Source organism: Halyomorpha halys, unplaced genomic scaffold, assembly GCF_000696795.3.
Source record: "Halyomorpha halys isolate HHAL.00 unplaced genomic scaffold, Hhal_1.1 Scaffold1244.1, whole genome shotgun sequence".
Taxonomy (NCBI): Eukaryota; Metazoa; Arthropoda; class Insecta; order Hemiptera; family Pentatomidae; genus Halyomorpha; species Halyomorpha halys.
In genome coordinates, this window is record NW_027115414.1 from 333314 (window position 1) to 350685 (window position 17372).

At 31.4% G+C, this 17372-nt stretch overlaps 1 protein-coding gene across 1 annotated transcript in view; it reads right to left on the bottom strand.

Annotated features, from left to right (window-relative positions):
* Positions 1-10826, bottom strand: part of LOC106688967 (uncharacterized) — a 106577-nt gene extending 95751 nt beyond the window's left edge. The window contains exons 1-4 of the mRNA XM_067052458.1: positions 10516-10826; positions 3759-3943; positions 3205-3389; positions 28-229 (exon numbers count right to left, since the gene is read on the bottom strand). Of these exons, the coding sequence (XP_066908559.1) occupies positions 28-229; positions 3205-3389; positions 3759-3943; positions 10516-10826 (883 nt within the window). The remainder of the gene's footprint in view (positions 1-27; positions 230-3204; positions 3390-3758; positions 3944-10515) is intronic.
* Positions 10827-17372: the final 6546 nt, after the last annotated feature.

Consider the following 17372-nt stretch of genomic DNA (forward strand, 5'->3'; position numbering starts at 1 on the left):
TTAATAATTATTGTAAGAAAATCTCACCTCTGGTTTCTCTGCTCTTCTTTGATATCTCCCACATGATGCAGGTGTATGCGAAGATGATTACCATCAGCGGGATGAAGTACATCGCTGATACACAGAAGAGATTGTAGGCTGTCTCGAGAGCAGGCTCAAAGACGTTGAAGCTGACGCATTGCTTGAAGCCCGGATAATGTGGGTGTTCTGACACGTGAAACACCATACTCTAAAAAAAAAAATAAATAAATAAAATTAGGTAAATAAATAAAACAATAATAAATTATTTAAAAAAATTGAAGAAAGAATGTAAGTCAGGAAGGTGCTAAAAGAATCGTTATTTTTTTGTATTAACAAACGTCCGGCTCTTGAAGATAATAGAAATCAATTTGTTGATTAAAACAATTTTTATTAAAACTATTAATAGACTTTGAAGGATAGTTCTCGATTGTTTATATGTTTTAAATATTTAAATAGATTTTTTTGTAAATAAACTCATTTAAATATAAAAATTAACAAAATATATATATAACACTTATTGTGAATTGAAGAGTTATTGCTTAAATACCGGATTAGTCTGGGCTGATTTCATAGGTCCATAAAAGACTTTTTAAAGAATGGAGCCAAACCTGCAAATGCAAAAATTTAATCTCTGTGAATAAAAGTTGATATGAATATAAGTAGATGGTCAGGGTTGCGGTCAAAAAAGGAACAAATAGTTTAAAACTATTTAATGTCCGACGTTTCGCCCCACTTTGCAGGGCTTCATCAGGGCTAAAAAGATACAAAAGAAAAAAAAGAAAACTGAGAATATTACAACAATAAAATACAATAAGGTAATTTCAGCTGGGAAAAATATTATGTAAAAATAAAGTCATAAGAAATTACATATAAATAAAAGGAAGGAAGACATAAAATAGTATCAGTATAACATAAACTTGAATAAACAATGATAAGAATAAAAAATAAGTAATAATGGCAAGAGTAAATTTTTTTTTTAAATACCTATAATATACAGTTAAAAAAGTTCAGGCGATGTACATAAAACAAAAACAATACGAAAAAAAAGAAGAAAGTAGAGATTAAATAAACGACTTGAAAGAATAAATATAAATAATAATGATAATTTTAAATGATAATAAACGAGCAAAGAACAAATCAAACCTGTTCAAAGCGAACGGTTGAACAGAAGGTGACAATGAAGCTGAAGAGTAGAGTCAATCGCGCTTGCTTAAATACTTCGCAGAACTATCAGCTATAAAAGCCTGATAGCACGGCAGTAAATATGATGCTACACAATCACAAGTGACTCTAATAGCTTTCACTATCACTGCCATCATGGAACCCACTCTTTAGTAACGAATGAATACCTACAACTTTAACTAATTCTGAAGTACTATTTTATTTTCGTTTGTGTTTATATTATTGTAATATGGGAGTGGGGTGGCTCAGTGATAATAGTACAAGAGCCCAAGAAGAGAAAAAGGCAGTTATCTCACCCCAATTTTTGATTACTTTAATGAAAACTATGTATAATTAATAGTCAAAATTGATGAGTCTGCCAAGTATTGGTAGGGGGAATAAAAATGGCGGCTGTTTTAAAGCGATAAAAAGCACTAATTTTTCATTCGGAGCTCTATATCTTAAAAAGTAGGAACAACACAAGAAAATCTAAGAGAACGTCATTTAAGGAAGTGTAAATTTGCTAAAATATGAGTCATAAACGTTAAATAGTTTTCGAATAACTTTTTAAAAAGCAACATTTCATAAAATTGTTGTATGGGACGTACTAAAAGATCAGTGGGGAGGGGGTGGCCAACCGTCTAACGGCTATATTTCTATTTCAAATACGTCGCGTATGCAGGAAGTAGTCATAAAGATATGACGAAAAATGAAAAATAATAAGAGAAAGATACAGAAATATGATAATAATAATGACTATAATAATTTTTTAATTTAGGAATAACTAAGTAAAATTATAATGATACATATCGTTACTAATAATACAAGTATATACTGAAGAAAATATAGTTAGGGTAGTTAATACAATATAGGATATAATAACAATGATTGTAAAACAAGTAACTAATAATAAGTAAAAGTAGATAAAGAGTATTAAAAAAAAATTACAAAGAAATAAATAAGAAAAATTTAAATCTTTACGGTCAACTATATAAAATTTGATATGAATTTGCAGGTTTATAAGTTATTAATAAAGTATTTAAACAATTTATTTATAACCTAAATAATTCATAATAATGAAAATCTAATATATTCTAAGCAAAGCGTTAACAGACAAACATTCATGGGGACTTTTTTTCCAGTTCTTTGGTTCTTTGATCCTTTATAGGTATTTGGTTAGGGCAATTAATCCTGAAACAGCCTGTGTACTGTCAGGACCCAAATTAAACGTTTGGCTTGTTTATTGAACCTACTGTTTGAGATAGCTCGAGACAAATTCAACAACGAAGTTGTGTTGTTGGTATTAGTGGTACGTGGGAAATCGCTTTGTTATCAATTGGCTTTGAGGTGCATCTAGTCGTCACTGAGGATCCTATCAGGTCATGTGTGAACTGACAATTATCGGACTGCCTAGATACCTGTACCTTCTAAAACTGATGGTTTCAATGGGAGTTAAATCTACTAACAGTTTAACTTTGTTTTAAAGTCTCATCTTCACGTGTCTTTAAGTTTTAACACTCTAATATTGCGGAACTTTTCTCATTTAATTTCTCTAGTTTTGTTCCTCAGGATCCAGACATTTTTAATCACTTTTTGGACTTTGTCTTTGCTTGATAGAATTTAAATTACTTTTATAATAAGTCTGTACTTTTTTATAACTTAATAAAATTTTTTAAATTTTTATATATAGCCTGTTGAACAGATTCGATACTTAGAACTCCATCTTGACAAGAGACTTACTTGGAATGCCCACACAAGACTACAATTCAATTTTTTATTTTTTACGATATTACTTTTACTTTTGCATTTTTTTCCCTCAATGGGTAGCCTGGCTAAATCAAAGAGTCCCTCCACTCCTCTCTATCCCACCAGTCTTCCTCCTCGAATCCTCTGCCGGCCATGTTCTCTTCCACATCATTCCTCCAGGTCCAGGGTTTTCCTCTCCTCCACCTTCCTGGTTGTCGCCATTGCAGAAGTATCTCCGACCACTTATGTTCTGGTATCCGCTGAAAGTCCCCATACCATTGCATTCTCTTCCTTCCTATCCTCTCCAGAACTCCTTTGGTAACCCCTGCTCTTAATATGTTCATTCCTGACTCTATCCAGGAGGGTAATCCTCAGGTATCTCCTCCAAAAATCCATCTCTGCCGCTTGTAGTTTAGAATAGACTCCTGGATTAAGTGTCCAGGTTTCTGTGGCGTAGTTAACTGAGGGCTCAACAATACTTCTAAAAATTCGCTTTTTGTTGTCCGTTGAGATGACCGTATTCCAGTGCAACATTCTAGTCAACCTTCTTGCGATTCCAGGTTTGCTCCTAACCTCTGGTTCCGACTCACCGTTCCCATCTATTGTTGACCTCAGGTATTTAAAGTCTTCTTTCCATTAATCTGAAGTTCCCGGGCTTCTTTGCAGTTTACTGGCATGTATACGATCTTATCAAAATTTATTTGTAGACAGTCTGTATTTTTACTATTCTAATAAAAATAAAATCATAATAATAACAGTAAACTGATTTTTTAAAAATTATTTCTCTGTGGCACCAGACATAATTTGAACTAGCTATAAATCCATAATACCTTTGTAAGTGTTTGGAAGAAATCGGGAAACACTGTTAGTATTTGCAGTCTGTGGCAGCTGCTGGTATTTGCAGTCTTTGGCAGTTGCTTGAGGGCTATAGAATAAGGAGCAGTCAATATTTGCAGATTCTCTACGCTCCAGTAAATCTTTTGTGTCCTCTTGAATACGTTTAGTTCCTGTATTTCTATTCCAAGATGAAACTTCTTTATTTGAGCATTTATTTGTTATAATGTTTTTAAATTTACAGGGTTATTTTAGTTTTTATAATATTTTTTAATATTAGTTATTAAACCTAAGTTTAATAATTTATTTGTAAATAGTACTAGTATTTCATTTTATTACATTTACGTTTATATTTATTATTTTCTATAGAATATTTTTTAGTCAAGAAAACCAATACCAATTTTCCAATACCAATACCAAGATTCCCGTATTCAATCCTTACAATCCAAAATCCTTCGAAAAATCCTCAATGCTCCTTACTTTTTCACAAATAAAATCATACATAAAGACCTTAATGTTTCTTATGTAACCGATCTAGCCCGAACCAGATATCACTCCTTCCATTATAAACTCTCTAACCACTCAAACCCCCTATTTTCTAACCTTGCATCCTCTTCCATTCCTGGCAATCCTCCGAGGCGCCTGAAAAGAAGATGGCCACGAGACCAGCTAATGTAAAATGTCATTAGAGTGCTACCAATGGGTTTCTCTACACGCCTGTAACACTCCAATTTAACTTAGATCAGATTTACTAAATGTATTATAATGTAGAGTTGTAAATAGCAATAAATAAATATTAAAAAAAATAAATATATTAATGATTAAAAGAAACGGTTGCTAAGGGTTGTTTGACAGGCATCGCATAGCAACAGGCCGACGATCTATGTTTTTAAATCTGTTGTTGCTATTATAACTCATTACCAGCACAGTCTGCGTTTACTGTTTGTGTGGACATTATGGTTATTAGTTTTGGTTATTACAGTTTATTTCTTAACCTGTCTGCGTGTTAGTTGCACCATTTTAGTTCAAAGGCATTTTAATTGCTAATTATAGTCTTTATAAACCACTACCAGAACCCGTCTGTATTTGTACTGTGCTGTTCGGCCATTTAATAATGATACATAATAACTGTGGTATAGTACAGTTCACTACGTTTGATAAGTACCATTATGGTGGCTAAATTAATTAAAATGTGACAACTGAATATATTACTGAGCCAGTATAGACGTAGGCCCACTTCTGAAAAAAAAGGCAACGTGAATAGCATACACCACTGTTACAGACAAAAATATCTTTTCCTGATCTATCAGAGTAGACTATCCTTTCTTTAGAACCGTCTCTTCTCGGCTTTGACCTATCGGAGTCGCCACCTAAGTAAGTAGTCGTGACACAGTATATCATTTTATGTATAACTATTAATTTCTAATTCTTTTAATCATTCTTATCATTTAGTTTGCTAATTTTATTATATCTTCAAGGCCTTTAATTTTATTTTGATTATATGTTTATTTAAATCGTCACGCTCGCCAAATAAATGTTTATAACCAAGCCTATTTGTTTTTCTCTGGTGATTCCTTTAATAAAACTTTGTCAATTTGCAGTGGTTTCAACTATTATACTTTAAAAAAAAAAAAAAGAGTAAAACAGTAGTACCTATTAAATTTCAAAGTGATCTCATGAGCTGAGTACCGATACAGTAATTTATTTAGCTTTTTCTTTTATATCACACGATCTGTACATAGATTATTATTATTTTTTTATTATGAATATTGCTATGTACTGTCTCGGGATTTAGTCGAGATGCCAGGATAATCACCGAAGGCAATTATTATCATGTCCAAAAATAAGTTAATTAATTAATTTATATTGAGTCCTGTAAAATCAATTATTATAATTGGATCCTTTTCCAAAGGCTTTTGTGTGTTTACCTGTTAACCAATTAAATACCTTTATATTTATAAAATATTGTTACCATTAATTATATAATATAGTAAGGGGTGGTATTGTTTAATATAATAGTTAATAAGCTACATAAATAAGTATTTATTTACAATTTATTGATAAACGATGTTATTAAAATGATTCAGATAAATGGTTGCCATAAAATATGATTATTATATTATTACTTATTGCCTAATATATACTTATAGCTGCTGATTTGGATGATTCATATCGTAGTGTGGCGTGACATCTTGGTATGAGGGATGGTGTTCCATGTCTGAAGAGCACTCCTTAGTCTTCACTCTCAGTCTCCTTAGTCGTCACTTCGTCTCGTCAAAATCTTGCCCTCTCTTCGGTCTTCTTACTTCTGTATTCTCTTTACCTCTGCTCCCACTTGATCCAAAGAGGGGAGTCACCTTTTTAGAATCCTATTTCTCATTGAGTATAAGATAGAACGCCCCCTAGGTGAGTGTCTCTCCTAGGTCCTAATAGTACAAGAGCCCAAGGGGAGAAAAAAGGCGGTTATCTCACCCCAATTTTTGATTACTTTGATGAAAACTATGTATAATCACTAGCCAAAATTGATGAGTCTGCCAAGTATAGGCAGAGGGAATAAAAAATGACGGCTGTTTCAAAGCGATAAAAAAAATAATTTTTCATTCGGAGCTCCATATCTTAAAAAGTAGGAACAACAAAAGAAAATCTAAAAGAACGTCATTTAAAGAATAATAAATTTGCTAAAATATGAGCCCTAATAGAATTATTCACGTTAAATATTTTCCGAGAAATAGCTTTTTGAAAAGCAACGTTTCAGAATAATGTTGTATGGGACATTATGAAAGTTCAGTAGTTAGTGAATTTATATTTCAAAAACCACTTGACGTTTATTAGCACTCAAATTAAAGCTAGTTTAATGAGCTATAAAGTAGTTTATGAGGTTTATCTTCGTAGGAGTAATAGTTTACATGAAATTTGCTAAAATAAATTGATTTATAGTTGTTCGGACAAATTTTCATTTACCAAATTAATATTCATATGTGAATATCATAAGAACTACCCCTACGAAGATAAGTGTCATAAACTACTTTATAGTAAGTTAAATTTCCTTTATTTTGAGTATTAGCAGACATAGGCGTCTTATGGGTCTAGAGATATATTTTTTCAAAAATCCAACATTTTATACGAACAACTAGAAATTAACATTTTGTTAGTTTATTTTGTCATATATCATAATAACTATTACTTCTACAAAGAAAAATATGATTAACTATTTTGTAGTAAATTTAACTAGCTTTAATTTGAGCGCTGGAAGACATCTATACGTCCAATGGTTTCTGAAATGAAGTTTTTTACAAATGAAACTTATTGTCCGAACAACTGTGAATCAATTTATTTAAGCAAATATCATGAAAACTACTATTCTCAGGAAGGTAAAGGTCATAAACTTCTTTATAGGCCATTAAACTAGCTTTAATTTGAGTGCTAATAGACATCTGTATGTCACATAGTTGCTGAGATATAGATTTCTCAAAATAAATAAATATAACTACTAATCTTTCAGTAGATTTTTAAGAAATTTTTCTTTTTAAAAATTTATATCGTAAGCTGGACGTAAATAGCTCATTTAGGGCTAATATTTCAGCAAATTTACTCTTCTTTAAATAACGTTCTCTTAGATTTTCTAGTATTGTTGGTAATTTTTAAGATATAGAGCTCCGAATGAAAAATTAATGTTTTTTTAAGGTTTTGAAACTAATGCCATTTTTTATTCCCCCTACCTATACTTGGCAGATTCATCAATTTTGACTAGTAATTATACCTAGTTTTTATTAACCACTTGGAAGGAACTGTGGTCCCTAAAGGTGTGAAAAAATCTTGTACATAAACACAGAGCTCCGCTTTGTTGAGAAGTGCCCCTTTCTTGAGAACAGGTGTCGGTGCAGATTATTTAACGACATTTATCATAATGTTGTGGGAATTATCAAAACCTCGATACGTAGCAATATTTATAATTAAATATAAATACTTGGGAATTACCATGATATCCAAAATAACTATAAATAAAGATTTAGAGAAATTTCTAAATATTCCTGTTACAATTTGTATACAAATTATATTATAATAAATATTATAATTCTTGTTTCGTGCAGATTTGTTGTTTTAATTGCCGTCGGTTAAGCTTTGTTGTGCAGCCTAACTCTGGGGATTTCGAGCGTTTTGTTAAACTGGAATCTAATCTAACGATTTAGTAGAATGTAGTAATCTCTAGCAGTCACGTGAATTTGATCCCTGGCGCTATCTTGAGTTGCTTTGAGATAACAGTTATTGACCACTACATCTAGCTATATGCAAATTCGCTATCAATTTAGGCAGGTGAAATAAATTAAATAATAAAAAATGGGTAAATTCAAATCGGTGGAGATTACTAAAGGGGCATTTATTGTAGTATTAGATTCTATCTTGTTTTCTAATTATTCATATAACCATATTTAATATCTAAAAAAAAGTGTAAAATAAAACCATTTCTAACTAATAAAACTGAGGTTACACTGACAACTCATCAAAACTGGATTTATAATTATATTTTGAAAATTATAATAATTTTCTGAAGGTCAAATACTTCCTACAAAAATTAAAATACAATGTTTCCAATACATATGTTTACTCTATTTTTGGACGTTTCGAAGATTCATTATCCTCTTTAAAATAATATAATTTGCAATTTATTTTAAAAATACAACAACTACAATTTGTTAGTTTCATTTCTGGTAATACATAGAGAAAATAATTAATAAATAAAACAATATTTTGGAATACAAAATGTCAGGCTCTCATATGTTTAAAATTACCTACAACATTAGAAAACCTAAGACAGTATCATTTGATGTTGAGTTAATTTGCTAGAACAATTTACGTTCAATGGTATCCGATGTGCAGAATTAAAAAAAAAAAAAGCATTTCATAAACAACGCATTGAAAAAAAAGTAGTTAGTGAGTTTATTTAGGAACATCTATATATCAGAAATAATTCGATGTACTGATGTCTATTAGTCCGCATATTAAAGATAGTTACTACGTCATAGAGTAATTTATGATGTTTATCTTCGTAGGAGTAGTAGTTTTTCATGATATTTGACAAAATATTGATTTTTAGTTGTTCGGACAAATGTTACCTATGTAACCGATCTAGCCCGAATCAGATACCACTCCTTCCATTATAAACTCCCTAAGCACTCAAACATCCTAGTTTCTAACCTTACATCCTCTTCCATTCCTGAGAATCCTCTGAGGCGCCTAAAAATAATAAATTAATAAAAATGTCATTAGAGTGCTACCAATGGGTAGTTGCTCTATACACCTCTAACACTCCATTTTAACTAAGATCAAATTCACTGAATTTATTATGTAATATACAGTTGTGAATTTCAATAAAGATATTAAAAAAAAAAATACGTTTTCTCACCTCATTTCTAACCGTAAAAAAATGGTAATTTTTTTATTACACAGATATATATAATTAATGAGTTGGGCAAAACTTTAATAAACAATAAAAAGTTTTTTCCACTATCCTTTTGCATTAATTGACCGCCACCCGGGCTACCCTCTTACAGTTCAGTTCATCTGGTCAGCTATCTTCTTCAAATATTAGTCTTATTATTTCTTGATTTATTGTATTATTCCTTTCTTTATGTTTCATATTTTTTTTTCTTAACTTTTATTTAATCAACTGTATTTAGTTTTTAATGTTTGTTATCTTTTAATCTTTTATTTACCTTATACAATTTATTTCATCTTCTCCTGTAGCCGTTCTAACCATTACATTTGGATATTAACCTTTTTTATCTCCTCCGGCCCTTGAACAAAATACTAATTATCTTCTAGTTGAGGATAGCTAAATTTTAGCCCGATTCATAATTAGCAATATTTTAGTTTAAAGAGGAAACTAGAGGGTTGGTATTCAATTATTGTTTACCCCAATGAAGTAGGCTGTGGGCAGCAGTTTATGTAATCAGCATCCAGTGATGTTCCCAGGCAGCGATAACAAAGGATAGTCTATATCAACCGGCCTCAAAGCCTCCCACTTGTCGTTTTTGTTTTATTGTACTACAGAAGATGACACCATGTCAAAGTAAATATATCAAAATAGAGATTCTATCCCTTGCAACTGAAAATATGAAATGACATAGTTTTTTATTTATGCAATAGATTAAAAATCATACAAAATACAATATAAAATTTTAAAGAAGATGGAGAGAAAAATAAATAAATTTATATATATGTATATATAATAGTTGACAAAACACTAGCTTCTATCAATTTTTTCTCCATCTTTCTGTATCCTTTCCTGCATAGGCCTTCCCTTTGGACAGTAATAGTCAGCACTTCCCAGGGTGACCAGCCCTATTGGGAGGTGAGTTCCATTTCTCCTCCTAGACATCCCTGTCCCTAGCAGCTCTCAGACAGAGGGGTCCTGCCATCCTCTTACACATATCGCTCCATCTTCGTCATATGAAATCCATTCTGTGGCATCTTCCCACCGAAGGAGATGCCCTGCCCATTTCCATTTGCTCAATCTTGTCATCTTCAGTTGTCAGTGAGACTTGTTTCTTTCTGAATTTAAATATTTTTTATTCGATCCCTTTTCCTCACATTCACAATGCTTCTTCCAATATTATTTTGCCACACCTGTACTTTCCTCTCCTGAGCTATAGTCAGTGACCATGTTTGGCATCCATAAGTAATCACTGGGTTAATGCAACTATCAAAGACCAGTTTTTTATGGTCAATATTTTTTTTTCCTTCATTATATGCCTGAAGGACCAAATATTTTTCCAGTCGAATGCCAATCTCCTCTGGATCTCCTTTGCTCCTCTATCCGTGAATGATATTAACTGACCCAGATAAATATATTCTTCAACATGTGCCAACTTATGGTTGTTAATTTCACACTCCTCTTTTATGCCATTTGTCATAAGTTTCTTCTTCTGGTAGTTCGGATAAAGACCAACCTCTTCACACAATGTCAGAAGCCGCTTCATCATTTCTCTCAGTTGTTCCATGCCTTTTGCAAAGAGCACAATATCATCTCCAAAACGTAGGTTGCTCAGCCATTTTCCATTCATTTTAATGGCAAATTCTTCCCATCTAAGACGCCAGAACACTATCTCCTACACAAGAACAAACAAAATTGGGGATAGCGGATCACCCTGTGGCACACCCCTCTCAACATCAAAGCTTTGTCTTTTCTTTTCAGTCATAATAAATGCTGTCATCTCCTTATAAAGCTCTGTTATTATCTTAATATATTTGTCCTCTCTTCCTATTAATCTTAGTTCCTTAAATATTTCTAAATGTATAATACCGTCAAAAGCTTTCCTAAAGTCAAGGAAACAAAGATGTAGTAACTGAAAATATATCAGAACCCAAATACAAAAACCCTTAAATACGAATTCATATAAATATATAAATGAAGGAATATTTTACTGGAGTATCATTGATCGACCTTAATAATATAGAAAAGGAAAATGGTCGAGGTACGGATAAAGTATACTAAACTGTTTAATGTGAGCCAACGTTCAGGGCTAGAAAAGATAGAATCACTAAATAAGGTAAGAAAATAGATAACATGAAATAAATGTTAACTAAGTGTGGCTAATTATGATTTAAAATATATTAAAGTTTATATAAAAATGAACTAAATAAATTTTAAAAAATAAGATGTACAATGAAAAGTATAAATAAACAAGATTAACGAAAATAATGAAAGCGGAAAAAATAAAAAAGTAAATCATTAGATAAAAAAGAAATATAATAAACTACAGTACACACTAAAATATGAGAAAAAGGGAGAATAAAAAATCAAAAAACGAACAATTTCAACATTAAATAGATAGGTTATATGATCTTTTTCTTTCCTTTTATATAAAAAAAATTTAAATTACCGCTTTAGGAAAAATATGTCTGGCAAATTCCCACTCCAATTACTACATCCGTAGCGGACAACCAGGTAGTGTATTAACCAATTAAGAGTTATCTACTTTATAGAGGGCTACTGAACCCACAGGGTTGACTCACGGCTACAGTAACGGAATAAATAATTATCTGCCACATCTGGATTCGAACCCGAGTCCCTGTAGTTTTTTTTTTTACTAATTTATTTATTATTATTTACAACTGTATAAAGATATATGGAACTAGTGAATTTGCTGTTAGTTCAATTCAAGCATGTGGAGAATCACCTCATTTCTGGAAGAGAAGATCTCGTAGCTATCTTCTTTTCGGACGCCAAGGAGGAATAACAGGTAATGAAGGAGGAGCCAGGTTAGAAACAAGTGGATTTGGGATGTTGGGAAGTTTATCATGGAAGGAATGGTATGTGGTTCTGGCCAAATCGGCAATATATGGAACATTATGTTCCTGATATATAACTTGATTTATGATAAAGTAAGAAGCAGTGGATACGATAGGGATTCGAAGGTTTAGTGGATCCCCAAAGCTCAACTACGTATGTCCAGATATACCTTATTATAGTCCTTATTTAGTAATGGATTAGAAGTTTAGACCATTTGTTTAGTAAGTGCTGCAATAGTCGGAATCGACGAGCAGTTTCCTGTCTTTTAAGTCTCGTATTAGGATTCCAAGTTAGTCGTTTGTCCAGATGTAGTCCTAAGTAACGGATCTGTTCAACAGGAATAAGTGGGGTATTATAAAAGATACTGTGGGGCAAGACGAAGGTTTACGACGTAGGATGAATGTGATTTGGTAGGATTTTGCATTTTTTATGAAATGCCTCTATTTAAAAATCTATATCTCGACAACATTTGAACATAAACATCTCTGTTAGGGCTCATGTTTTAGGAAATTCTCTCTTCTTTTAATGATTTTCTGTTAGGTTTTCTAGTGTTGTTGGCACTTTTAAAGATATAGAGTTCCGAATGAAAGATTAATTTTGTTTTACGGATTGAAACAGTCGCCATTGTTTTATTTATTTGTTTTAATATGTTGACCTCTCTATTTGTGTGTTTTAACGTATTTATTCATTAAATTATTTTATTTTATTAGTATTATTATTTTTATTTATTTATATATATTTTTAAACTTATTTATCCATTCAAGTGCTTCTTATAACCGGATTTTTATTATATTTTCCTTTGAATCTATGTGCTAGTCTTATTCTTGTAAAATGCATCTATTTGTTTCTTTTTGGTAAACTGATCTACTGCTGTGACTATAAATGATGGTCTGATCTCACATTGCCGTCTAATAGTGAATTCGTTTAGCGGGTCACTGAAGAGGATCTAGGAGGGTGAATTCCGGAGAGCGAATTTGTTGATCGTGTGAATTAAAAATATAAAGTATAAAGACCGAAATTGATTGAAGGAAAGGGAAAAAAATTGTTTTCTTTATATCTTATTAATACCATGTAATTTATATATGTCCGATTACGGACTGATAAATATGTTGTGTGATATAGCAACCCGATGTATTTAGGCAGCATAGATGAATAAAGTATTTCTCTCTCTCTCTCTCTCTCTTATTATTTATTGGGGTGAAATGACTTCCTTTTTTTTCACCCCGGCTGTTGTACTTAGGTAACAAATCAGCACATGAGTTTCATAATTAATCCAAAGAGATAATACTCAATATAATGGGACATTGGATCGAGCTAACATTTGAGATAAGATAATGGATAAATGAATGAAATTATTTAAAAATAAAATTGTTAGAGAAGAGAATTTACTATTATTATTTATTTCCTTATTTAAAATTATTTGTTTTATGCATTCTGTTGTTGATTTCAATAAATACATTTAAATAAAAAAAAAATTAAATCGACTTCAAGACTCTATCACTTTAAAAACAATTTCGATAGATTCTATCTAGATAAATAGACAGTTTATATCGATACCATCTTATTTGAACACGAAGTTGATGTGACAGGGCTTGGGTAGTGATAGCAACTGATTGGCTGTTGATAACGAGCCGTGTGACCTCGGTACTCGTCACATCGCATCTATCCGACACAGCGACACAGTTACCCTTTCAGTGGAATTAGACTATCAACTTTTGCCTTACTTCTTCTCACAGGGCCAATTGTGCTAAAAGGTTATTTTTGGTCCTCGCTGTACTTGAGATCGTTTATTTTCTTAAAAATAATTTTTTTTAAATTAATTTATTTATTGTTATTTACAACTGTACACATATATGCACATCAAGTAAATTTGCTGTAAGTAATATTATGACATGATAAAAACATGTGGAGAATCTACCCATTGATAGAACTCCAAAAACATTTGTAAATGAGAAGTTGAGATCTTCTTTTTACTCATTATTCATAAATTCATGTTTTTTTAAATGCTGTTTATATAATTTCTATAATGTTTCTAGAAAATAAATACATAGATTTGTCCTGTGCCTAGGTGTTATATCATAATGTTTAACGCCGTTTAAGAAGCGTGATGCGTGATTAAACCGAAATACGATTCTGTATTGCGTAATGGTTGGTCTAAATTCCACTTTTTAAACCTTATCCATAATACATACATAACAATTGTTTCGTGTATCGTAATTTAATCATATATTTTTTCAAGTATGAAATCATATATTTTTTATTTCTCAAAGGTAATTAATAATTATGATATCAGTCAGTATCTTACTTAATAATGTTAAAAACTTACTGCTTTAATTTTGATTAAAAGGTGATAGATATAATTGATTATAGATTTCATTCGTTTATATCTTGACCATTTATCAAAATGGAATTTATAAACTTCAGAAAATATTTCATTTATCATAAGATTGAAGAGTTTTAAAAGTTACTTTGGTGAAAGATATGTTTTATAGAGAGGAGTGGAAAATTTTTAAGGTGTTTTGATGAAATATTAATTTTTGTATTTTTTTAAAGTGGAAATAATTGCCCTATAAAAATTAATCCTTCATATATTTATTGTTATTTATTTACAACTGTATACAATTATAAACAGGAAGTAGAATTGCTACTGGATATAAAATAACATGTGGAGAACCTACCCATTGATAGAACTCCAATTACGTTACTAGAGAAGAAGATCTTGGGCCCATCTTCTTTTCAGACGCCTAGGGCGATTATCAGGTATTGGAGGAGAAGCCAGGTTAGGAACAAGTGGGTTTGGGTGATTGGGAAGTTTATCATGGAAGGATTGGTATCTGGTTCTGGCCAAATCGGCAACATATGGGACATTGAGGTCCTGATGGATGATTTGATTTGTGACAAAGAGCATTAAGGATTTTACAAAGGATTTTGGACTGTAAGGATTGGATTCGGGAGGTAGTCTATTAGCTACGTATTATTTACTATGAATTGTATTTCGATACTATAAGTGTATGTTAGAGTGGTCTTAATAATAAAACGTTTTCTTTTCATGTTTTCACTTCATTGCTGCGCCGAAGGAATACTATTTTTTTTGTAACCTTCTCGGTTATATTCAGGCATTCTAAACAAAAAAGAATTGCCACCAGTGTAAAAGACCGATATGCCCCAGTCATACGGTGTTCACTTGCACCAGTTGTGCACAAGAGATTTCTTCAGAATGAGCATTTTTTTTTTTTATTAGTTTTATGTTCATATAATATGATATATCTTTATTATGATTATTTTTAGAACTTTGTCTGTCTAAAATATTATATTATTATTTTTTTTAAAAAAAACGCTAGTTTGCTCTTGTATCAAAATACATTTCTTTATACTTTTTTTGTTATGCTTAACGCTGAAAAATGGTGCCCCAGCCATAAAAAAACGTTGAAGAGCCGTTGTGAGTGGTGGGTGAAAGCACCAGAAGACAGTTCCAATATTTCTTAATACTGATCATATAAATCACAATACATAATATACAACAATAATACATAGACTGTTTTAAAATATAGTAATGAATAAATGAAATACAACTTTTTTTTTTAATAATTTATTTATTGTTATTTACAACTGTATAAAAATATATACAACAAGTAAATTTGCTGTAGGTGACATAGTGATATGATACAAACATGTGGAGAATCTACCCATTGATAGATCTCCAATAACATTTCTAGACGAGAAGATTCCGAGGGCATTTTATTGGTTTAGTGGAGCACCAAAGCTCAACTCCGTATGTCCAGATAGGCCTTATAATAGTCTTCTAAATCAGTCTTTCGTAATGGATTGGCAATTTAGAGGGTTTGTCTAGTAAATGTTGAAATAGTTGAAATCGATGAGTAGTTTCCTGTATTTTCAGTCTTGTATGAGGATTCCATGTCACAGTTTTTCGAGATGTAGTCCTAAGTAACGGATCTGTTCGGCAGGAGTAAGTGGAGTATTATTAAAGGATACTGTAGGGCAAGAGGTCATGGGTTTACGTCGAAGGGTAAATGTGATTTGGTGGGATTTATTGGAATTAATTTTAATCCTCCAATTTTGACACCATGAAATACAACTTATGAAGATATTAACAATGATGATCCAACTGATAAACTAATAATAATCTAGCTTATAAATTCTTAAATATTTATAATTAAGTCTCCTCTGGACTCAATACCGAAAGTGGCGTAAACTGGGAGTACGGTAACACATATATTGTGAGGACCTATTGTTACAACTGTAGTAACAACTGGGTTTACCTTATATGAACTTCGAGTGTTAGTTGAAGTCTTTTAAACAGGTGTTACTACAATAAAATTGTATAAAAATGAACTTTCATGCATTTAACGTACAAATAATTTTGCTGATTAAATTAGTACAAATTCATTTCTAAAGGTTTAAAGACTGCAAGTTCAACCTTCCGATAAAATTATAAGAATATCTCTAAGAGAGTTGCCATGTTATTATGCCATGATTATTAAAAGTTATTTTTAGTTCCTGTCCTACATCTTAACTTGAGCGGAATTTCATAACAAGCCGTTTTCACTCACCCCTCTAATTAAGAAAAACAGGAAACTAGGTTATGTTTTCCCATTATTGTAAGAAAAGAAAAATTTTCATTAAGCAATTTTTGTTTTAAATTTGAAGTGAAATACGCGATGTATAATTATAACATCGTGTGGGCGTTGTTTTGTTGTGGGTGTTGTTTTGTACAGTGGCTTTTTAATAACATTGTACTTGAAAGAAAAAATTATAAATAAAATCAACAAAAATAATTTTTATAAATTATTATGAATTCAGTATCTTTTTAAATTAAGTTTTCTATTAAGTTTGCATTTTTTTTGGAACTATAAGTTTATTATTTTTTTTAACATGAGTTATTTTGTATTTTACATTCATGTAGAATTAGTTATGTAAATAGGGGACATTTAGGAAGTATATTGTGGTATGTATATATATATAGTACATCGTTGTGGTGGCTAGTATACCCACAGCAGTTCCAACTCCAGTGGGATTGGAGCTTGGATAAGACCAGTCCTCAGTCAGTATTAAGAAATATTGGAACTGTCTTCTGGTGCTTTCACCCACCACTCACAATGGCTCTTCAACTTTTTTTTATGGCTGGGGCACCATTTTTCAGCGTTAAGCATAACAAAAAAAGTATAAAGAAATTTATTTTGATACAAGAGAGTAGTGAGAGTATGGGGGAGCTGGGACAGGGATTTGAGCAGCCAATCAGAAGCCAGCATTTTGATGACGTCACACATGGCGGGAGATTTGAATTCAAATATTCGGC